The sequence below is a fragment of the Aphelocoma coerulescens genome, chromosome 5 (assembly GCF_041296385.1).
Source record: "Aphelocoma coerulescens isolate FSJ_1873_10779 chromosome 5, UR_Acoe_1.0, whole genome shotgun sequence".
NCBI lineage: Eukaryota > Metazoa > Chordata > Aves > Passeriformes > Corvidae > Aphelocoma > Aphelocoma coerulescens.
In genome coordinates this window covers 60,830,106-60,853,312 of record NC_091019.1, presented here as the reverse complement: position 1 = coordinate 60,853,312, position 23,207 = coordinate 60,830,106, and the positions used below count along the sequence as shown (strand labels likewise).

Genomic DNA, 23,207 nt, shown 5'->3' with positions numbered 1-23,207 from the left:
TTTAACAGGCACATACAGGAGAAAGGTTTGATTAACTTCCAGCACATCTCTTAAGGTGTTTGGCTGAAGTCTGTCTTCCTGAATCATCAAATCTTGACCTGGAGGAAAAATAATTGCAGTTGTCCAGCTGTCCTTCAGTTGCTGTATTTATGTCCAGTATAGCAGAAGCATCACCTGCTCCACATGGGCCTTAGGTAGTTCTGCCTTTTCCTAGTGGAAGTCATGAGGAATTTGGCTATGCACCCTGGAGACACCTGTCCCTTTCTTCCAGACCCCTAGAGAAGTGCAGGTCCAAAGGATTCTCACTATCCAGAGTTCACCTCCAGGCCATGAGTCTGGCAGCAGCAGCAGAAGTGATAGGCATGTGGTTTTTCTAGGAATTTTCAACTGAGCTGCCTGTTGTAGAAAGGGAAGGCCCCTGACTTTACATCAACTGCAAAACCTTTTCAGTTACTATCTTGTAGGGGGTGGATTTTGTTACTTTACCCTTTAATTGAGAAAAATGTTTGTTTGTAAGTCAGTCAAATATTGACAAATGAGGTGAATCAAACAAGTAGTGTTCCAGCTATGTAATGCTGTGTTTCTGTGTGTGTTTTAAATCAAAGCTCATAACTATTGTGAACTTTCTCCTCCAGCCACCAAGCACCCCTTCCTCAAAAGAGATGAAAAAAATACCTAATTCTTAGTCATGGCAGCTATTTAAACAAAAATCATGTAGATACTGGCATTCTTATTCTTGTGAAACATGTAAAGAGAATAAATACTTTCAGAGAGTTTCCTTGCCTCCATAAATAAGGAAAACTTGATGAGGTGATAAAACTCGTTCCCACCTTAGAAAGTCTTGGAAGGCTCAGAAGAAGTACAAAGGAAAATTGACATTTTCAGTGGCTTTGAGTATTATTACCTGTGAGGATGGAGAATGTAGTTAGGCTGGGCATGGTTAGGAGAACACAGCAGACATTGTTTTCTGTGTAGGATTTTGATGTTAATGCATCTCTCTGTAAGTCTGCTTCTGTCAGTACAAGCAAGAAGCCTGGACAGTGTGTGAAATACATTAAGTGTTGGATGGGTTATGCATCAGTCTGAGTTGGCTGGTGACCTTAGGGTGGCTTTCCTCTACTTCTCTGAGTGGCTGTTTAGTAATCCTGCCTTAGATTTTGTGACAATTTAAATTTGCCTCATTGGCAAATGAATTACAAAATATGAGTTATTGTATAACACTACAGTAAACAAATGACTAACAAGAGGAAGAGAAGCAGTGCTTTAAGTATGCATGATATGGCAGGTTGAAGGTAATAAAAATGCAGTATTCTCCACCTTTTATTGCTGGTATTCCCTGATGAAAAAACAATCTCTGTTTCTGTATCTAAAAGAGATACTCAGAGCAAAACATGGTAGTGGCTCTTCTTTACAGTTTATGTCCACTGCAGTGAGCTGTGTGTTCAGGCTTTACCATCTGAAAGAGCCCAGGTTTGGACACCTCTGGCTTGGCCTGAAGTGGTTGATAGCACCAGGGGTGGACCAACGTTTCTGGTCTGGAAGAGTGGCTGATGAGTTGTGATGGCAGGGAAGACTTAACACCCCTCACAGCCACTAGGGATGGGCCAGGTAGTGCTTTAGGTTTAAAGTGCTCAATAAAATGATGATCAGGCTCAGCTTATAACTGGAGATAACAGAGCAGTAAACAACTCCTCAGCCTTTTCAATCTGGGCCTTAAATGGTTTTTTTTTGAGTTCCTATTGAAACTCCAGGTAAGTCTAGTCTGAAGTGGAAAAAATTCCCCAATCTCTGAGCTCCCTTTTACCAGATCCTACCCACCATGTTTCAGGCTTGCACTGGAGGGTCCCACACTGTGAATAGGCTGAGTTAAAGTGAACTGCTAGTGCCACTGGGTGGCCCCAAATATGAGCAAGAACCCCTTGTGTTCAGGGCTGTGGAGACACTGAATTTAAAAAAATGGGACCCTGCTCCAAAGACTTGATAAGAGAGGAGAGAACACTGTCTGGTGGACAACAGGGCCACAGATCTGTGCACATCAGCACCAGCTTACAGGAAAGGCAAAGAACAAGTGGGGACTGCCATGTCCCCTTTTGGAATGAATAAAATCTCGATATCACTCCTTGTGTAGACAAATCATTGTAGATAGGTCTTGAGTGTTGTCTGGAGTGCTTGCAGCCCCACAAAGGTGGATTGAGTCTTTTCCTATTGCTCTTGTGTTTCCCTTTGATGAAATCACCCAATAGTAGGGTACTGTATGCAGTATCCATTTTGGGAAGCAGACGTGATTAGTGTCGTAGATGTTGCAGCATGGGAACATGGTATCATAACTCATCTTTGGGGAAAACTCTTTTAAGTTTTAAAGACTCAGCTTTGTGTTAAATGCTGTTGTTCTGTTATCAGCCATCTACATTTGCAAAGTGCCTCAATTGCTGCCTGTCTCTCAGACCCACCTTGGATTGAAGTTCTGGAAATGATGAAGAGGCATTTAAAAAAGCAGAAATGTCTTCCTGTATTTATCTGGTCTGAAGAGAGCTTATTGAAGTATTTGAGCTGACACAACCAAAAAGGTGGTTAAAAAACCTTGTGAGTGTGGAAGTGGTAGAAAGTAGCAGGCAATTTTCCTAGGAGATAATGACAGTGTGCCAGGAGCATGCAGTGGTGGAGCATGAGACAAGAGGGTGGGAGACTTGTGAACTCATTCCAGCTCTGTTGTCTAAATGATGTCTTCCTGCAACTGGAGCCATCTGTTGAATTGCCAGCAGTGTTCAAATGGTCTTTCCCAAGGTATTTCCTATCCCACTGCCACTTCATTGAGCCAGCCTGTGACTTCCCTGAGGAGAGACTCCTCTGTGCCTCCTTTGGGTACAAGTGGGATGTTCTGTGACAGTTCTTTGCAGCTCCTTCACAGCATTTTAAGATAATGCAGTTGTCCTGGCCTAGGACATGGTGCCATGGTGGTTTGGAGATGGGAAAGCTTGTTTTTCCACATTATGGTGTTGGTCATGGGAGCAGCAGGAGGTGAGCAGTGGCAGTGCTGCAGGCTGCTAGGAGGAATGGCTGCAGGGACAACAACTCTGACCAGGATGGTGCAGGACCTGGGGAGGACCATCAGCCTCATGCAGCCATTTCTGCAGGGCTGCAGCAGGAGCATTTCTGCTGCATGTTTATGAAACCCTTGGGGAATCTGTGATCCAGGCAGTAAAGCCAAACCCTCCTCTTTGGGGACAGGAATCTTCTGGATCATCACTGTCTCTGAGCAGGTATTTGCCAGGTCCTGTGTTTGGCACTGTTTGCATGGACCCTGTTACTCACAGAAGGGACAGAAACACAGCCTGGTGTCATCTTCAGTATGGTGCTGTGTGTGCTCACCAGCTGAGCAGTGTGTGTCCATAATACCACAGGAGGTTTTGGGGTTCTGCTGACGTGGGAGCCATGTTCTCTCCATTTACAGCAGAGCTGGAGCAGTGTGGTTTGTCCTTTGTTTGAATTTCTGGGAAATTAACTTAATAAATTTAAATTCAGCTCATTGTTGCAGTCTACAGAAAGAAATGCTAACAAGTTCTTTAATCTTTAGAGCTGGCTATTGCAGTGTATGCTTAAAACCATGTGCTGTCCTTAACCTGTGTGGACCCTGGACTTTTGTTTTCTGCATGAGTTTGTTTGTGGAAGGGCACGTGGGCACAGGAGGAGGCTTAAGAGCCAGAGGGAAGGCTTTTGGAGAAGCGGCCACATAGAATTGCAAATTTTTTTGTTTGAAGACTTAAAAGAATTTTCGTACAGTTAGTAACAAAGTGTTGATTTATCAATATGAACTTTTATGTTGGGGTAGGCCTGAGGTCCACAATAGAATTTTGCAGACTGTGTGACTAAATAGCTGCTGGCTTGTAAAGATTATTTTTTATGGTTTTGGTGAGTCTGTGGAGTTAAAACAATGATTTCTTCTTTTTTCCTTGAATTTTCTCTCAAACCTTTGCCCCTGTGGTTTTTGTGGACACTGGAGAGCAGTGGTACCCAACGCTAGGTGGCTGTCTAACAAGTGATTTCTTGATGCAAGGCTCCTAAAGCAAATCAGCACTGACAGCACCACGTTTGTATGCTTGTGTTTTACCCTTCTTCTGCTGAAGGGGAAGCGAGCCAGTGCCTAATTACAGAAAACGACAACAATGTAACGTGTGAATAGTTGTGGCTGCTGGGCGTAAAAGCACACCACAGTCCTGCTTCACAGAGGACAGAGGAAATTGGGTGGGCTCATTTCTCTTCAGCTGAGAAGACTGGAATAAAAGTAGTAACTAAACCTGGGGCCCTTTCTAATTGGTTATCCCTTACAAGGGCTTTGTTGCATCATAAATTATATTACATTTAATAATTGTTTGCATTTCTTTTTTCAAACCAGTGCTTCCCTTTCATTATTGGAGCACCGGAGATTGTTCTCAGACATAGCTCCCTCGAGAGCTGCCCACAGCCCCCACTCACAGCCCACGTGCAGGGGGTTTCTGATGCTCCTTGAGATTGCTGTGTTGTTGTTACAGGCTCATGAGCCAGCTCAGGTGCCTTCCCTAGGGGCTTCCAGCTGGAGTGTAAGGAGAGGCAGTTGTAGATTTTGCTACCCAGCAGATGAATTTTTGTCACTTAAGCACAAAGATTTGCTGGGATAAGGTTTTCTATGACACTGTTTTCTGAACTCATCAGCTGGTCTTGATGTCAAGTCTTCTACAGAGGTGACAGCCAAAGGAAAGCTCAGAACTACTGTTTCTTGAGTAAGGCTGAAAGCTGCTGCTTCCACTGAAACTTGTTAAGAGACTTTGAACCACTTGACCAGATGCAAACACCTATAAATACTCTGAACCCACTCCTCAGGTACAGCAGAGCTCTGACCATGTGATTCAGGATGCAGCAGGAGAGATGCATGATTTGGGATGTAGCTGAAGGCTGTGACTCCCTCTGAGATGAGACTTAAAACAGCCTTAGGGCTGCTTCTAGCTGGGCCAGCTGCAGCTGTCCCCTGGGATCAGTGCTGCTGGGTTGAGAGAGTTGTGTGCTGCTTCCATTTCCCTGTCTTCCTGCCTCTGGCATTTCTAATTTGGAGTTCACAGTTGACGGGTAGAGCTGCCTCACTGGCTATCTGTTTTCTTGGAGTTTCCCTGTATGCAGGAATCACAGCCTCCCAGCTAGCATCAGCCATGTACTCTGTCCCTGTACCCTTGCTGTTCACATTTTAAATGTGCACCAACAGCACCTCCTCCCATCTGAGAAGTCTGGTTCCACTTGGGAAGACCTGGTGATACTGATTTGAGGATAGATGAGCACAAGGAGACCATCTGTGTTTTAAACAAAAGGGTGTTTGGTTCAGGGTAGATTTGCTGAGTGTGATGGTAGCACCTTCTCATCTCTGAGAACAGGGGTGGGACACAGGATGGAGATCACATGGAGGATGGACCTGTCAAGCCTCTTGTGTTCTGTGAGGTTTTGCTTACCTGGCATTTGCTTTTGAGTGTCTCTTACATATGCAGTGCAGTGCCACAGCCTCCATCCAGTGCCACGAGCCCATGAGATGGACACAACTGGTCAGTTCTTCTCTCTGAATCCTGACTGCTTCTGGTGAGGAGACAGAGCAGTTGGGCCTGGCACCTTCCCTGCTGAAGGATCATGCCTGTGGGGCCAGAGAGTGGTTGAGAAATTAGAGAGGAGTGTGAGGCTGGAGAGAGGTGGTAACAGTGGCTTCCAAGCTGTCAGTGGCTAATTTCAGTGCTGGGTACTCATTATTAAAACATTCCATAGTAAACTGGGTATGAATTCACATGTGAACTAGAACAGCTAATCAGTGCTCTGTTTCAAAGTTATGTTTTCTATAATTGTATCCTTCAACTTGCCTTTACTAAAGAGTTGACCTGAGCTGTGTACCAGGGTTTGGTGACTTTTCCTCCCCTCTCTCCACCTCCCATTCTCCTCCCTGCTCTATCTTTGGGTACCTCCTGCTTGTTTAGTTATATCCCAGAGTTTTACCATTGTGGATTCATAATCCTTTACCAGGACAGCTTGCTTGTGTGACACTGACAACGGGTGCCTGTGGGATTCAGGTAATTTTAGTACAGCATAGGTGGAAAGAGGATTTCCTTTTTAGAAAGGTGTTTGAAGATCCCAGGAGTTTCCATGCCAAATTTTGAACTTTTTTTTTTTTTTACCCTTGTGTCCTATGAGACCATGAAGAGGTGAGTGAAGAAGCACAATGTGGACTTTAATAAAATAAAATTATTTAAATAAGTTGGAATGAACCTGTTTCCAAAAAGTCTTAGTGATTTATGAACATCAATCTTATTTGGAGATTGCTGGGAGCTGTGTAGTTGAGGCATAATTACGTGTTTGCCAGTCTGCCCATCTGTCACCTTTCCAGCTCCTGTCTGTATCAGAATCACTGTATCAGAATTCAACCCTGTGATTACTTCTACCTTGTATTTGTTTTCATTTTTTTCCCCTCTTCAGGCAAGTGAGAGACAGACTAAAGCAGCAAGTTGCTGAGATGGCTGAGAAATTTCCAGGCTTCAGACCAGGACTTGCCATTTTGCAGGTATTGTTTTCTTTAATTACAACTACAGAAAATGCAAGTTGCTTTGCAGTGGTAAGGGCACAGCTGATGAGCTTCATCAAAGCTGCCTTGCAGTTGGTGGCATTTTATAAGGAGCAGAAGCCCTGAATTCTCTGTGGGATGGTAACACAGTCCTGTTACACCTTCTTGCCAAGCATCAGGGCCCAAAATTTTTTTGGGTTTTTCAATTGTTTTATTTCTCTTTTCAGACCCTGTTCTCTGTTGGAGTGTTGTGTTTGTGAAATAGTGAAATCAAGCTGCTTGCCTATTAAGAGCAAGCAATGCTTGTAGACTCTATTCCAAATCTCTACACTTGAGTGAGCCCCGAAGTCTGGCAGCTTTCAGAGGTGTTTGTACCAGAAATCCTCCAGCTGGGATGTTTATTAAGTGATTTGGTCTGCTGTTATGTCAAAATATGGAGAGATAAGAGGGGCAGAGGAGGGGAGGGAACCCAAAGAAAACTAAAACTACCTTTGGCCAAGATGACTTTGAGTGCAGAGGATGGAACAACATCCAGTTGTAGAATTGGATATCTCTCAGAAGTAAATGTTAGGAGTCTACAGAGAAGTGCTTGCAGAGGTGAAAAGCACTTGTCAAGTACAGGAGTTTGACCTGTGTTTGGCAGATTTTTTTTCCTCTGCAGCTATAAAAAGTGGGAACTCTTTGTGCTTAGGTCAGAAGGTGGCTAGCAGTAGCAAGTGTCATGTAACAGGAAGGAACTGTGTGTCCACAAAGGATTGGGGGAATGTAAGTGGCTACTTACAGAAGTGACTTCTGTCCTGATTCAGTGTTTTGGGCTCCTGCAGAGCTTTTGGTGCCTGTCTGTGGATTCCAGTGCTAATACCACCATAGCACACAAAGGCCATGCTCCTCTTTGATGCCAGGAACAAATTTGTGCTTGTGTTTTGGTTTTTTTTTCTGGTTTTCTTTTCCATTAACTTTAAGAAGATTGTCTCTACAGAAAATTTGTCTGCGGGTGCTTAGAAGGAAGGAAGGAGCGTCTTTTATTTAAAATTTAGTAGTGCTTTGATGAAAGCTGCTGGACTGTTGACCTCATAAACTGTCTTCAAAAATTGCTGTCTTGTAGCATTATTGGATCATTTTCATGGTGGGCCTGGATTCAGTCCTGGATTGTCTCAGAGTCCTTTACGACCTGTTTGGCTGTCTGACACTTTTGTAAGCTGCCAAAGTCTGGGCTTGGGGTTCATCTCCTCATACTGATATTTGCAGCCATCTATTTTTCAGTGAAGTCAGGACAATGAGCTGTTTCTGATACGTAGCACCCCACACATTATGTACTTTTTACTTGGGAGGCATCTGGTGTCCTCTGAGCTCAGAGAGTCAGTTAACCTTTGGCTTTTTGTCCTGAAGTCAGTAATTCCTTATTCACACAATATATGTTTGCTGCCATCTCCTGCTTCTCTGTCCTGTGTGAGGCAAACCTTTTCCTAAATCCAGCAGACTTTACAGGGAGACAGCCCCTTTATCTATACCTAGGGAGGAAGAACCAGTGTGTTCTGGGGGGTCAGGTAATGCAGTCACCCCTGCAGCTTGTAATCTATGTGAGAACCTGGGATAGCTCCCAGGTACCAGGGAACAGGGTTTCAAGAGCTTCCTTATCAGCTTTTCCTTATTTGACCCCTATTTTTTTAAGGTTAGAAGGAGTATTACCTTTAACAAAACATACTGGATGATGCAAGTTGTCTCCTGAAATGCAGCTGTACTGTAAGCACCCAATACTGCCAAAAACTGCAGGCATTTGTTCTACTTGCTGATTTCTCTCTGTGCATCACTTTGTCCTTGTTTTGTTTTTTGTTTGGCAGGAAAATTCTCAAGTTTCAAAACAGCAGTGGAAGAAATGTCTCCATCAAAGCACACATGTGCATAAAATTAAGATTCCTGGGTATCAAAGAGGCCCAACTTTTCTGAAAGCAGTAATCAGATAATTGAATGTTATCAGCACCTGCTGATCATGTTAATTAGCTGAGGATTTAACTTCCTCAGATCAGATGGCAGGCAGTATTTTCTGCTTTGGAGACCACTGTGTTTCTAAGGTTTTTCAACAGATGCAAATGGTGTTCGTGCAGGAGATCAGACAGCTTGTCTTTAGCTGCCTCTTACTTGAAAGAACTTTCCTGTTAGCTACAGCTACTTATATCCTCTGTCAGTGTGTTTTACAGTTATTCAGGAATAACTCTGTGTCCTTGATGTAGATCCAAGGAAGCTGAGGGTTAAGCCCATCTCAGCCTGTGTCTCTATTCTATGCTGTAATTCAACTGTCTTTTCATCCTTAGGTTGGAAATCGGGATGATTCGAACCTCTATATTAACATGAAGCTGAAGGCTGCTGCTGAGGTAATGCCTGGACTTTCAGGACTACTTTTTACCCTCCTACAGTCGGTCAAATCTGAATTTGAAAAACCAGATGCAAGTCAAATAGTTTTGTCTAAGCTTTTCCAGTATTGGAGGAACCAGTGCTGGCCTGAGTTCTCCGTTACAAGGATGTAGTGTAGGTGTGTAACCTTGAAGCCAAGTGGGGTGCTCTGGTCACAGCAGTGTGGATTGGTGCCACTTTTTGTGTGACCATCACAGATTACATTTGTCTGAGGTGCTGATGTCTTTCCTGACCTGTGGCCTTGTCCTTATCTTCCCTGAATGCCTTGTACCTGCAGTTGCCTTGTGCTTGTCACAGGTACAACATTACATGCTACAACAAGGCAGGAACACAGATGAGTCCTTTTTTCCCTAGGTGGTACCTGGCATTTCTGCTGGCATTTCAAGGCAGTGTGCTGTCAAGCAAAGTTGATGTTGTTCATGTCAAAAGGTGAATAGGATGGTTAAAGGACAGACTAAGAAGGCAAAGCACTGATCTTTCTCTGATGGTATTTCTAAATCATAGAACTTGTAGCCTCAGGAACAGGAGATAGACCTGGGAAATGTGACAAAATGCAGCTGTGATTTAGCTGGATAGAGAGATTAACCAGATCAATTGGATGTCAATTCAGAAATCAGATAATTTCTTGTTATTCTCATTTGCAGATTGGGATCAGTGCCAATCACATAAAACTGCCAAACACAGCAACAGAAGCTGATGTAAGTAATATAGCCAGTGATGAAAAAATACTTAACTTCAGTGTTGAGCTCAAGATATCTTTGCCCCGTCATTGTATAAAAAAGGGCTACTTGCCCATCAATATTAACTCATGAAAAAAGAGTTGGAACCTGGTGAGGTGTTTTTGTGGTTTTTTTAAAGAAAACTAAAACACTACAATGTAAAATTTAGAGACTTTAAGAGCTATTTTTTTAAAATAAAAAAATTAAGTGGTTTATACTTTTCGGTGGAAAAACTAAGCATAAAGTGCATATCTTTTAATCCAGGTGGGATTATGTTTTTTCCTTTGCATCAGTCATATTTCAGTTTATCAGCCATTAGTTTTCTGGTCTTTGCTGTTGTAGGTGCTCAAGTGCATTGCCTCTTTGAATGCAGACCCAGCTGTCCATGGCTTTATAGTGCAGCTGCCGCTCGACTCTGACAAACCCATCAACACAGAAAAAATAACCAATGCTGTTGCACCTGAGAAGGATGTGGATGGGTAAACTGACTTCACCCCTGGAGAGCATGACAGCTACTCCAGAAAGAAACCTCTTTTCTTTAGTTTCTCTTGAACAGTGAGGTTGGATATCTTACTTGGCCTTTATTCTTTCAAAATACAGCTTGAGTAGCATCAATGCTGGAAAACTCTCTAGAGGGGACCTCGGTGACTGCTTTATTCCTTGTACGCCAAAGGGATGCATGGAACTTATCAGGCAGACAGGTAAGGAGGTTTCATACATTATTCATGAGTGCAGTAGTCTTCAATAAGTGTAGAAATTACACACATTGCAAGGCTCAGCTTCACAGCTTCTGCTGAGATACCACATTTCATCTCTGCTGCCTTAGATAGTAAAAGAACTAGGTTAAAATGGTCTTTCCTTCCTCCCTCCCAACTGCAATTCCCTACCACACACAGCAAAGCAAAATAGTATTCTGAAGTACCAGGGCCAGACTTAAACTGACCAAGACTCCAGGGCTGCCTGAGTTAGTGTGTACCAGGCTGCACAGTGACCTCTTTTTTGCTCTCTGCTGACTCTCTGTGGTGCAGGTGTCCAGGTGGCAGGGAAGAGAGCCGTGGTGATCGGTCGCAGTAAGATCGTGGGTGCTCCTATGCACGACCTGCTGCTCTGGAATAATGCAACAGTCACCACGTGCCATTCCAAGACCTCCACCCTGGCTGAGGAGGTAAGGGCAGGCTGGAGTTACTTGTTCACTGGCCACTGCTGCTCCATGCACATTGCTGCTCAGTGTGTTGCTGCTGTGGGTCATTAGGTCTGGGGTGTCTTTCATCTGAATTGGTTTCCCAGTCCTGCTCGTTACGTGGTTATGTAAATACTTCTGCTGGAATAGGATCTTGATTATTTTTGACACTTAAGTAGAGGGGTTTAGTTATAACAATAAAATTATTATTTTTGTTGTCTTTGAGCAAGTGCTGAGAATTTAATCATCCCTTCCTAATCTCCATATAGGGGTAGGCAAAACAGCATTTTTTTGTTGTTGTTTTGGGGTTTGTTTTTTTTACCAAAAAGGCCAGGTGGTCTTCTGCTCTAATGGCTGAGAAATGTTAGGCCAGATGATTTTTCAGTTGGTTTGTTTTTTTCGGTCGATTTTCTATGACAGGGAGTTGGTACCATTTTCCTCTTGAGCAGTGAGAGTGACAGAAATAGTGTTTTGCTGTGCTGCCACCTACTTGGATTTCGTAGAGCTATCAGCACTGCCAGGCTCTGTAGGCAAGTATTAAAGTTGAAGAGGGAGTAGGAGTGTTTGAATATAACTCACAAAGTATATCAGAAACACTGCAATGCTTCATGCCCTTAAGTTGCTGTTCAGTAAGACCATCATTAGGTTGATTAAAAATTGGTGTACTAATACTTAATGAAATCTTAAAAATAGTTTACCTCCCTTGAAGATTAAAAGAAAAAAAATTCCAAGGGATAGCAGCTTCCTAAGCAAATGTGAATGAAGCAGTGCAGGAACTGACAACAAGCTTTAGTCGGAGTCTTTAACACGAGCTTCATGACTGAATTTGTCAAATTTACTGAGTAGTCCCTGAATGAATATTAGTGCTGAAATACAGTCAGCTTCCCCTGGAGTTGTGTGTTATGCAGTCCTGGACATGAAAAGCACAAGACAGTGCTGTCACAAGTGAAGTGCTGCTTAGTTCTGTGCAGGGGTTGTTCTTGGCTGAGCAAGATGAGTTCTTGCTGTCTGATGAGTGCTCGGTATATTTCTAGCACTGAATGTGCAGGGATATTTGAAGGGAGGAAGAGACGAATATTCAGAAGGCTTTAATTTTATCTAAATGTAGCCTGTATGATCCACTTGGGAATCATGGAGGAGTTCAGAGGAGGTTGTGAAGTGTTGACTAGCAATAGTTCAGGGTAGGAGTGTGAAAATAGGCCATAATTTCTAGCTTCAGGAATTTGTCCTTGCCAAGGAACTGGCAGCTACCTTTAATTGCTGACAGTGCCCTTCCATGCCTCCCAAGGCAATGGGTGAGCACAGTTTCACTGCAGCTGAGGCTGATCTAAGTTGCTGCAGGAGCAGCTCTGCATTTTTCCACTGCCAGTGTGATACACAGTTGTTTGTTGTTTTTTAAATTTTTTATAGGTTGGCAAAGCTGATATCCTGGTGGTTGCAGCTGGTAGAGCTGAAATGGTAAAAGGTGAATGGATCAAGCCTGGTGCAATTGTAATAGACTGTGGAATTAACCATGTGCCAGGTGCGTGGGTAATGTATAACAAGTGGGGATGTCTTTGTTTGTATGTAAATGCAGTTGCTAAGTTCATGAATACTGTTTCCTTGGTGTCTCTGGTCCATATGGACTTCTTTCTCTTGTAAGTCTGTCTTAATTAGTGATGGCAACCTCTGACCATGCCAAAGTCAAGAACCACTGGTCTGAAGTACTCTCCTAAAGGAGATCAGTGGCAGTTTTGATTCTGCCTTCAACAAGGCTGATGATTAATAGAGGAAGGAGGAGGCCTAAGATATATTGCAACAGAATATCCATTTAATTTGCCCCAGCTACATGGTGAAGTCTTGTCACTGTTGTCACTTCGGAGCACTCGGCTTTGCTGTCATTACTTCGTGGTTGGATCTGAAGAAGCTGTTCTCTTTGAAATACAGAAATGACAAGCAGTCTCTTAAAGTAGCTGTGGATTTGTTGAATCACAGCATTAACTTCTTAGGCTTGAATGGCTGTTGTCTTGAAACAAAGCAGATTGTGCAAGAGTATTGGTGACAATGGCTCAGGCATAGAATAAAGTGCTTTAACATAATGGGTTTTAGGGTAGGGTTTCACTTAGCTGCTCCTTCCTTGTAAAGATGGTACAGACAGTCTGGCAATTTCTGTTTTCATCTCATTTAAAATCCAAATTACAGATATTGAATGATATGGAAAATTAGTCACTCTTTCTGTGCTACACCCACAAGGCTTTTAAAAGGTAGTTTTCATAATTAATCAGTCATTTTGTTGCCATTATTTAACAGAATGTAAAGAAATTTCTGTTCAGTGGTCCTGTTACTCAAAGTTGACATTAGACTGCATTTAAAAACATTAGTCCTCTATCTAATTAAAAATAAAAAGTCATCTGCTGTTGCTGTTTGTTGCTTGATATTTTTGTTCCAAGCTACCCAATCTTAGGCCATTTGCCAAAACCCACAGGGTCACTGCTGATGTGCATGAAGCAGAATGGTTTGGAGTCTCCCCAACTGACATGTTGCACATATAATCCCCATTGTGTTTCTGATATATGATGGTATGACTTTTTTCAGGCTTTATGTGAGCTCTGAGGACACATCCCTGTTCCTGAGCAATTAGCCTGCCTTGAGCAGTGCATTGACATCTGAGCTTCTTGTGCACCCAGCCCAGTCAATGTCACATGGAATACACTTAATGGCATTGAGATTTGATAATTGAGACTTGATAGAGTATCATGGAAGTTTTCACATTTTGAAATGATGGATGCCACAGACTTTTTTTTTTTTTTTCTGAAGCTGCTGAGTTTTCCTGACTTTTTTTCTCTCTAGTATGAGAGACTTTTTGCAAAACGTTTCCAGATTGATTTTTGGGAAATGAGTACCAGAATTGTGGGAATTGCAGTGCTACAGAAAGAACAGCAGCCTATTTGCTGGCTTCTCCAGCAAAGTCACTGTGCAGATAGAATATTGCTGCTAGCTGTGATGGTGCTTTAAATGTGATAGGGTGAGAGAGCACATACATCTTACCACAGGTGTGAGTGCACCCAGGTTAATGCCTCCCAGGTGCAGCTGTGAGTTGCAGCTGGAGGACATGGCAATCTCTGGATATGCCTTTGGTTTGCTAGTCAGGCAGATGCCAATCTGATTTATGAGTACATTAACTTCCTGCAGTCTTGCCAAGTTGGAGTTAGGACAAGTTATGGCCATGTAGCACCATACAATTGCAGCTGTTGTGCTTTTGAATGGAGGGTGGCCTGAATACTCTCAAGGGTGCTGGTTTGGAGGTTAGAAGAGACACTTCAGCCACATCTGGCTTTGTGTTCATGTTTACTGCAATGAACAGAATTGCTTCCAGGTCTCCAGGTAGACAGAGAGGAAAAAACGATCTCCTGAAACCTGTACTAGAGCAGACAAGTGTCTCTTACTTTCCAGCCTGTATTGTATTTGACTCTCCTCACTGCTGCAGTTGGAGAGCTGGTCCAGCAAATACTCTGGATGCCTTATCCCAGGCCTGTAGAAGTTGCTTTGCTACAGAAAGGGAAAGCAGTGCAGGTAGAGGATATTCCCAGAGATGGCAGTCCCTGGAATGTCCCTTTCTGACTCCTGATGGAGGAAGCAACTTTGTTCAAAATTCTCAGCTATGGGATTTTGCAGCCCTTGCTAACAAGGAGCCTTGAAAGTGGAATATGAGGGTGGCTTTTTGCAACATGGTTACAGTGTCACTTATACTCCCTGTAACTAGTTTGTATTTTTTAAGAGTAGGATGGTGAATACTGAGAAGGTGAAATTATGGGGAGAGATGGCAAGTATTGCATGTGAGCTTTCTTTCAAAAGAATATTTTGCAGGTAGTTGAATAGCTGCTAGGCTGTGCTCGGCAGTGCTTGGTGTGAGATGCAGAAGCAGGGACTGGGGGATTGTTTGGTGTGTGCTCATCTCTATGTCTGTGTAATAGATGAGGTAGTTTGGAGTGCCAGCTTGTTTTCTTCGTTCTTGGGCCAAGAGCCTTCCTGGCCAGGATGGCTGTTGAGCCTGCTTGGCATCCTTGGAAGAAAATAAAATTACATTATTTACCTTTTGCAGCCTTAATTAGATTGGTCTCTAGTGGGGAAGGCCAGACTGGTCTGCAGTTCAGGCAGCCAGGCTGACAGCGGCTGCAGAAACACTGGTTAACAGCTGCGACGTTGTTCAGGCTTTGAGCTTTAGGGAGAAGCAGTGTTGCTTAAAACACAGCAGCAAAGCATCCAAGCTGCTAATTGTCAGTAACAATGCAGCTAAGAAATAATGTTGGCAGGAGCTGCTTTTGTTCTCTCTTTGGTTTTAACATAATCAGCTGTTTAGGAGTTTGGTTTCTCTTCCACTCCTCCCCCTCACCAGATGTATATGAAAGTTATTGTGTTCTGTTCAAACATACACTGATTGTATGCAATATAATATTTCAATATAACAACATTAAAATCTATTTTCAGGTTTCCACACTGTTTAGAAGCTCCCTAGAGTCCTTTATCTGAAGTGAGAATCTGCCATTCTGGGAGCAACTCAAATTTTCTGGTTTTATGTGCTGTAATCAGTGACTTCCTTAGATGACTGTGCTAGTTTACTAGTACATTTTGTCCCTTTCTCTTTTTATGGGTGAGCTTAAAGGTCACCACTGGAAAAAAGGGCTATGTCTGCTTCTGAATTGTCACGTAGTGCAGCAGGATATAGCAAAATATTTTGCCTGAGAAAAAGCTTCAGTAGGATAATCTTTCTTAAACCACCTGTGATGTTTGTTTTGACAAGACTGATATCTGTGAACTGCAGTATTTACTGGTCCATCATTAAACTAGCAGTGATAATTGAAAAGCTCAGCACTTTTCTGCCTTCAGTTTCTGTAAAGGCAGGTGATTTCATTCAATAATAATGTCCAGATGTCCTCCAAAATGGAACAGAGCAAATGTAAACCTGGGGGTTTGGAAGCAGTCAGCCATGTTTCATCTCTCACCTCTTCTAGACTGTTGGTTTATATCTCATTCAAACTGCCCTGTGGGCCATGAGCCACTGAGAAAAGACTTGCATCCTGCAGGAAAGGGAGATCTGTCTGGCTGAGGATAAATGGTGCTTAATGGAAGGATGTGTTATATGAGCTGTTGACACTCTGTGAATGAAGTATGGTGACAACAGCTTCATCTTGTGATGTTGTTTTAGCTTTTTAATCTTTCTTTGCAGCTTCCTGGGTACTCAGCTTCTATTTTGTTTGCCCCAGCAGAATTAAAGACTTCAGCTTCAGTCAGTGCTGTCTCCTCTGTTGCTGTGGTGAACTGTGATGTGTAACTTACTTCTCTCCTTAAATCCCCAGACAGCACAAAGGCCAGTGGAAAAAGAGTTGTGGGAGATGTGGCATACACTTCAGCAAAGGAAAAAGCTTCCTTCATCACCCCAGTTCCTGGTGGTGTTGGGCCTATGACTGTGGCCATGTTAATGCAGGTAACAGATGACTGTGGTCATCTCCTCTGTGTTTGCTTTGAGGGATGTTGCTGCTGACCATCAGCACACTACCAAAGCAGCTGGTACTCCCTTCTTGCTCTTGCAGAGGTCTAGTTAGGATTTCTAACTTCTAGTCCAGACAATTTGGATTCAGTTAACTGAGGAAGAAGATGGACTTCAAGGAAATGCTAGAAGAAAGGTTTCTAGTTGTTTGGTTTTTTGGGGGTTTGGCAGATTTTTTAGGGGTTTTTGAGCGTGGTTGCTCAAAACCATAAGAAATGGGCTTGTCTTATAATGCTCTGGCTGTAATTCTGAAACTATCCATAGGGTGATTGGATACAAAGGAGAGTAACAGTATAAACCAGCTCCCTCTGTTTCCATGCTTTGCTTAAGAGACCCTGCTGGCACAGAACACCCAAAATAATCCAGCACACTGGAAGATTGGTAGAGAGATAGATATGGTGGGATTTTTTCTTCTTAAGAAAACTGCAAGCAGAATCTCGTTTTGGATTATTAGCAAACGCTTCAACGAAAGCACTTTGGTTTAATCCCAAACTGAGACAGATAGGAGGGGCACACCTTTCTGGTCTCTTTGTTAACCAGTGTGGTTCATGCAGTGGTGGTTGCTTTAATGTATTCCCATGCTCGTTTTAGAGCACTGTGGAGAGTGCCCAGCGTTTTCTGGAGAAGTTCCAGCCTGGAAAATGGACCATCCAATACAACCAGCTTACCCTGAAGATGCCTGTTCCAAGGTAATGCTTTCAAATCAAGCTGCTGGCAGTGTTGATGCAGTATAGTATTCACTCCTCTTCTCGGGCTTTGTGTAATATAGGGCTTACATGTATGTAGACTGTAGCTGGGATTGAAGTTTGGAGAGAATTAGAGAGAAAGCACTCTTGAGTCTTCTTGAGGGAGCAGAGCTAACCTGCAGTGGTGCTATCTCTTGAAGTGTAGTCAGCTTCACTGGGGTCATTCTGATAATGCTAAGGCTCAAACATGGACTTTCGCAGACTTCAGGCCAGCTAGATGGTTGCTGATCCAGGAGATAGTGAAAAACTTGTATTTTGGAAAATTTTCAATCTGGCATGCCAAAATCCTAATATCTTCAAATAGAAGTTGTTGGTGTCAAGTCCCCAAGGAGCAGCTGAAAATATGTAAAATACCATATGGGATCATAACACATTGCCTACAAAAGGGATTTGGGGAAATGGGGAGTTTGGGGAGAGGGGTTGTTGTTTGGTTTGCGTTTTGCCTTTTTTCTTTATTTTTAAAAAGGCAACTCTGAATCTGAAGATGTGTCTATTCTAATGTACCTGATATTGGTGGGATTGATTCATTTAACTAAGGGGTTTAAAGGTTGAGTTCTAAAATATAGATTAGGTGTTTGTAGTTTATGCCATCCAGAAGCAGGGAATTTGGGGTAAGTCCTTGACTTACTTATAAACTCATCTTGCTCTTTCTCTTTAAGTGATATTGAAATCTCACAGTCTTGCATGCCCAAGCCCATTGATCAAGTTGCAAAAGAAGTTGGCCTTTTCCCTGATGAGGTGGAGCTCTATGGCCAAACTAAAGCCAAGGTTCAGCTCTCAGCTCTGAACCGTCTGAAGAACCAGCCAGATGGCAAATACGTCGTTGTTACTGGGTAGGTGTTTCCTGAGACATCACTTACAAGATGAAAAGAGATTTTATGAGCATGGCTTGTTGTTGTATTTTCTTTTGGTAGGGTGACTATATGAGGTGCTCTGGGTTTTCATAAATCACACTGAAAATGTAGTAGTTTGGGAAGTAGATTGATGACTTGTGGCAAGCAGTGGGAATGTAGCTTAATGTTTCTCTCCAGGAGATGAATTGTTTTGGTCTACAGGTCAGGGTTATGAAGAGTAGACTGGTTGCTGGCCAAACTTCTCCTGGTCTAGTAGCCTGCCTTCAGTAGGAACAAGCAAATTGTTTCAGAGGAAAGTTGTCAGCGGTTATGTGATAATTTGCCAATCTCTTTCCAGTTTTGAACTGATGAACATTAGCTGAAGTCTGAGCCTGTTCAGAATTTGAATTCTCATTAACAACTGCAATCACTGGGTGACTGTTTTATGCCTGGGATTTGATTCTCACCCTCTACAAGAGTGTAATTGTGTCTCTTCTGCTTTGTTGCTGCAGAATAACTCCCACTCCCCTGGGAGAGGGGAAGAGCACCACCACTGTTGGCCTTGTCCAAGCCTTAGGAGCACACCTTCACCAGAACGTCTTTGCCTGTGTTCGGCAGCCTTCTCAGGGGCCAACTTTTGGCATAAAAGGTATGATTGTTCTGTTGCTTGCAGTTGTCTTAAATGGGCAAAGATGACATTCAGAACTACTATTCTGCTGCACTGTAGTTTTACCTTATTTCTAGTTATAGTTGCATTTATTTTAAGAAAAAAAGAGCTTTAGGTAAGTTCTTCAGTTTTGTCTTCGAGGTACTGTGTTGGGATTTAAACTCAGCTGCCCAGTGGTAGCTGCCCTCTTGGAGCTGTTAAGCAAACATGTAACAGCACTCTGGGCTGGAGACACCTGGATTGGTGTGGTCTGACTGTTGTCTCTCTGCAGGTGGAGCTGCAGGTGGTGGCTATTGTCAAGTTGTCCCCATGGAAGAGGTAATTCTTTATACAAAGCCTCATTGCACTTACAGCTCACAGACCTTGGAGAGATACTGCAGTCAGATAACTTAGAAAATCTATAAGTTGATGACCTAGTGTAGCACTTGCAAGAACTTGGTCCTTGATTTCAGCAAAGCTTTTTTTTTAGCAAACAATCATCCTTGGCTTGTTTCAGAAGTGTGCCTTCATGGTAAGGGAACTTCATAGAGCCAGGAATTCCCAGTTCCTCTGTTCCCTTCCCTTCTCTGCCGTGAATTGCTGTATAGCCTGGAGCAAAGTACATCCTGTGCCTCATTTTCCCAGCACTGAAATGAAGATGATAATGGTTTAATGCATTTTGGAAGAATATTGCATAGTTCTGTCAGCTGTGGTGGCCACCGACTCTTTCCATGCGCTATTTTGGTGTACTTGTGTTTTAGATTACTGTCATGAACTGGGAAAAGGGAATTTGGGAATCAGCAATGCTGAGACCTCAGCCTGTGGGGGGCTGGCACTGGAGCATGTTTGTGGTGTGACTTGGCAACAAGTAAAATTCTGTGTCTGGAGGCAGGGAATTAAGAAGCACGTGTAGCATGTGCTCTCGTGCCTCTCTCAGTTCTCAGAGTAATTGCCTGTAGAATTGTACCTTTGTCTCATGCACTGTAGATTGACACAGGACAATTTCAGGAAGAAAAGCAGAAATGATCAAAAGGGCTGTTTGTTCTAATTGATGCAGCAAGTCCATAAAAGATAAAGATGTTCAGGAGGCAGAATATTGATTTAGTCATGTGCCAAGAACATGTGCGAAGGATAGATGTGACAGGAAAAATAACCTCCTCCTCTTTGGGAGTGTTAGTAAGACAAGCCAAAATACCTGACTGTGTGCAGCAGTGGGAAACAGCCACGCTCTAGGAGCCAAACTGGCTGGAATGACTTTCTTAAAGTATAGTCCACATGGTACAAATACACATAGTTTTGGGGGGGTGTTTTAGTAAATGCACATCTGGTAAAATTAAAGAATCTGGAGTCACTAGTTACAATAATGACCTTGATACATCATTTAATAATTCTGCATGCAGCTTTCATCCTATGAAAAAATATAGCCAGTGAAAAACTTTTGAGTGCATACTTCAGAACCAAGGTAATAATAATTGCTTCTTGTTGCATGTATGCAGAATGAGACAACAATTAGCATTTACGAATTAGGATTTATAATCAGTGTGTGACTAGCTGCATTCTGTTTCAGCTTTGTGGGTTTTGAGACCACAGTAAAAAGGCTTCAATAAAATGGTATTGTAAGGTATTCTGTCATATCACCTTTTCTAATATCCCCTTTTCATCTTCTTTCTTTGCTGCTTTGCTAGAGATGAAGAGGGTTGTTTTAACCACACCTTTTACTCACCTGCCATAAACATTTAGGTTGGAAAAGGCCTTTAACATCACCACATCCAACCATTCCCCTGGCACTGCCAAGCCCACCACTAAACTGTGTCCCCAAGTGCCACTGCATGTTTCTTAAATACCTCCAAGGATGGTGACCCCACCACTTCCATGGGAAGCCTGTTCCCATGCTTGACAACCTTTTCCATGAAGAAATTTTCCCTCATACCCAATCTAGATCCTTCACCAGCTTCACAGCTACAGTGCAGCCAGATAACTCATGTAGGCAAACCCACTCAAACTATGTTTTAATGAGATAGAACTAAGAAAACTACTAGCAGTGTCACTGTGTAGTATGTGGTCTACAAGTTCTGCCTGTGATTCTCTGTTTGGGTGGTTACCTTAAGCAGAACTCTGTGCAACCACAGCTCCACTGCTAGTGCTGCACAAGGTTGTTAGTTCCAGTTTAGCTCAGATTCCCTTGTGGGAGCAGCAGCCACTTCAGCTAATGTATGTGTGAAACCTGCTGTGCAAATGAGGGGGTCAGGAGGAAGGTGAAGGAGGAGCTATGCAGATCACAGAATCACAGAATGTGCTGAGTTGAGTCTTTTTAAGTGTCAAGGAGCCTGTGAGAACTGTTCTGGTAGAGGGTAAAAGAAAAAAACAAACAACTTTTTATTTGGGAGCTTTGTTCTAGAAGTTTGTAAAATGACATGGATGTGGGGGAGGCATTTTTATGTTTTAGAGAAATTCTTTCCTCTCTTCCACATACTGCACTGAGCAATCGCTCCCCCTCCACCCTCACCCACTGTAACATTACTATTAATACTCCTCTTTCCATCTGTCTACGGTGAGTTGGAATAAATGAAAATTGCAGCAGGATGAGGTAACTGATATGTTTTCTGTCCTCTAGTTTAACCTTCACCTCACAGGTGACATCCATGCCATCACTGCAGCCAACAATCTGGTCGCTGCTGCTATTGACGCGCGTATATTCCACGAGCTGACTCAGTCTGACCAGGTACAATCCTTTCTTGCCATGCATTTGATCCCAGCCTGCTTTGGCCAGTCTGTTTTGGGTGTGCCAGCAGTGCTGATTAAGTATTTGTTTCATTCTCCAAGGCTCTCTACAACCGTTTGGTGCCGTCTGTTAATGGTGTCAGGAAGTTCTCAGATATTCAGATCCGAAGACTACAGGTGAGCTCTGTGCTTTCTCATTGGTTTCTGGTTCTCTTCCATTTACTCGTCCTTCAGGTAGGCAGAGCTACCTTACACAGAAACCTTTGTTGTCCCTTAGGTCATTCTACTGGCATTATTTTTTACATAAAGTGTGCAGAAGTGTGGTAACCCTTCATACAGCACAGAAAACAGTGAGCTGCAGCCCCAAGGGGAGGAATCATTGATATAACTCTGTCACAATCACTCTGTGATTAACACAGTGGGAAGAGGCAGAGATTAGTGTCCTTTATTAGTGATGTCAGTTCAGTGTCCTTAACGCAGTTTAAGAAAAGACCAGAATTATTCTCTGTACCTAACACACAGTTACAGCTAGAGATTAGTGGTACCCATGTGGCAGCTATGCAGATAATGCAGCACAAAAAAAGGCAATTCATAAAATTCAGCAAAAAGAGAACATAGAGAATATTCTTTGTCTTACCCAGATTGAGAAAACAAAGAAAAGTGAAAAAAACACCTGTTTTCTACATGGCAAATTTCTCCTCTGCAAAAAAAAAAAATAATAATTCCCAGTTAGATAAGTAGCCCTGTCATTGAATGGCAGTCCCTGAACAGCCCACAGCATCTCTGATCCTCGAAACTTCGGGGCATGTGCAAGTTCTCATTGACTTCTGCAAAAATGAGGATTAGCAGATGAATGGTTTTGCACTGGGCTCGAACCTTACAGCTAGGAGGACAGACTGGGCTCTGCTGAGCTTCTTCAAGGTACAAGCCTATTTTGTATTCAGGCTGGATCAGTTGTCCATTTGCAAGTCAGGAGCAATAGTCACTTGGGAAGGTAAAACTGATCTATTAATTGGCTATAATGTCTTAACCATTAGAGAATGTGTGGTTTGCTTCCACTGCTGAGCAAGAAATGATGTCACACTGCACGGTGTTCCTGATGGACTGCTGAGGGAACTCTACCCTAACCACTCTTCTGGTTATTAAATGTCAAGATGTGCACAGGATGCTAATACTCCAGAAAGATGATATCTCTGTCATTGTTGTTGCTTATTTCCTTTTCTAAATGATATGCTTGAAGAGGAAAAGAACAGACTTTCTTCTTCCCTGCTGTTCTTCTGGAGAAAAATACGACTTAACTGTCTAGTTAATTAAGAAAACCTTACTCGTTCATAAATCAACTGAATCGTTTCCCTCGTGCCTAAGCTTGCGCTTGTATCAGGCTTCTTGAGATAATTCTTCTCTCAATTAAGCAACTTGGCAAACTGCCCATCCTCTCAGTGTGTTCAAGATCAGCTTTCTGGGATGCTGACAGCCTTGTGACTGAATTGTTTAATTCCTCCTTTGTGCTGCTTAACCAGCATGCTGAAAGCAATGGCTTTAAATATGTGTGGCTGTGTGCAGTGACCCCAGGCAAACTAATGAGAAATGGATGTAAGCATGTGAGACTAATGACGAGAACAAGGCGTGGAAGGAACTGCAGAGCTGTCTCTTGCTCTTTCTGTAGGTGCCTTGCACAGAGCTTGGTGACAACCTGCCCTAATGAGCTCCATTGTCTGCCTTGCCCTTTACAAGCTGGACAGCAGCAAGCTCTGTCCAGTATGTGCTGATATGGATCATCTGACGTTGTTGTGGGGTCTGGGAGAAAGGGCCCCAAAAAGGGCTCCTTATTTCTGAATATGCAGATGCTGCTGCCAAA

At 42.9% G+C, this 23,207-nt stretch overlaps 1 protein-coding gene across 1 annotated transcript in view; it reads left to right on the top strand.

Annotated features, from left to right (window-relative positions):
- MTHFD1 (methylenetetrahydrofolate dehydrogenase, cyclohydrolase and formyltetrahydrofolate synthetase 1) overlaps window positions 1-23,207 on the top strand; it is a 40,766-nt gene that overhangs the window by 1,651 nt on the left and 15,908 nt on the right. The window contains exons 2-15 of the mRNA XM_069018477.1: window positions 6,481-6,565; window positions 8,878-8,937; window positions 9,622-9,675; window positions 10,039-10,175; window positions 10,297-10,397; window positions 10,725-10,861; window positions 12,287-12,398; window positions 16,213-16,340; window positions 16,995-17,092; window positions 17,809-17,982; window positions 18,495-18,631; window positions 18,921-18,967; window positions 21,243-21,350; window positions 21,452-21,526. Of these exons, the coding sequence (XP_068874578.1) occupies window positions 6,481-6,565; window positions 8,878-8,937; window positions 9,622-9,675; window positions 10,039-10,175; window positions 10,297-10,397; window positions 10,725-10,861; window positions 12,287-12,398; window positions 16,213-16,340; window positions 16,995-17,092; window positions 17,809-17,982; window positions 18,495-18,631; window positions 18,921-18,967; window positions 21,243-21,350; window positions 21,452-21,526 (1,453 nt within the window). The remainder of the gene's footprint in view (window positions 1-6,480; window positions 6,566-8,877; window positions 8,938-9,621; window positions 9,676-10,038; window positions 10,176-10,296; window positions 10,398-10,724; window positions 10,862-12,286; window positions 12,399-16,212; window positions 16,341-16,994; window positions 17,093-17,808; window positions 17,983-18,494; window positions 18,632-18,920; window positions 18,968-21,242; window positions 21,351-21,451; window positions 21,527-23,207) is intronic.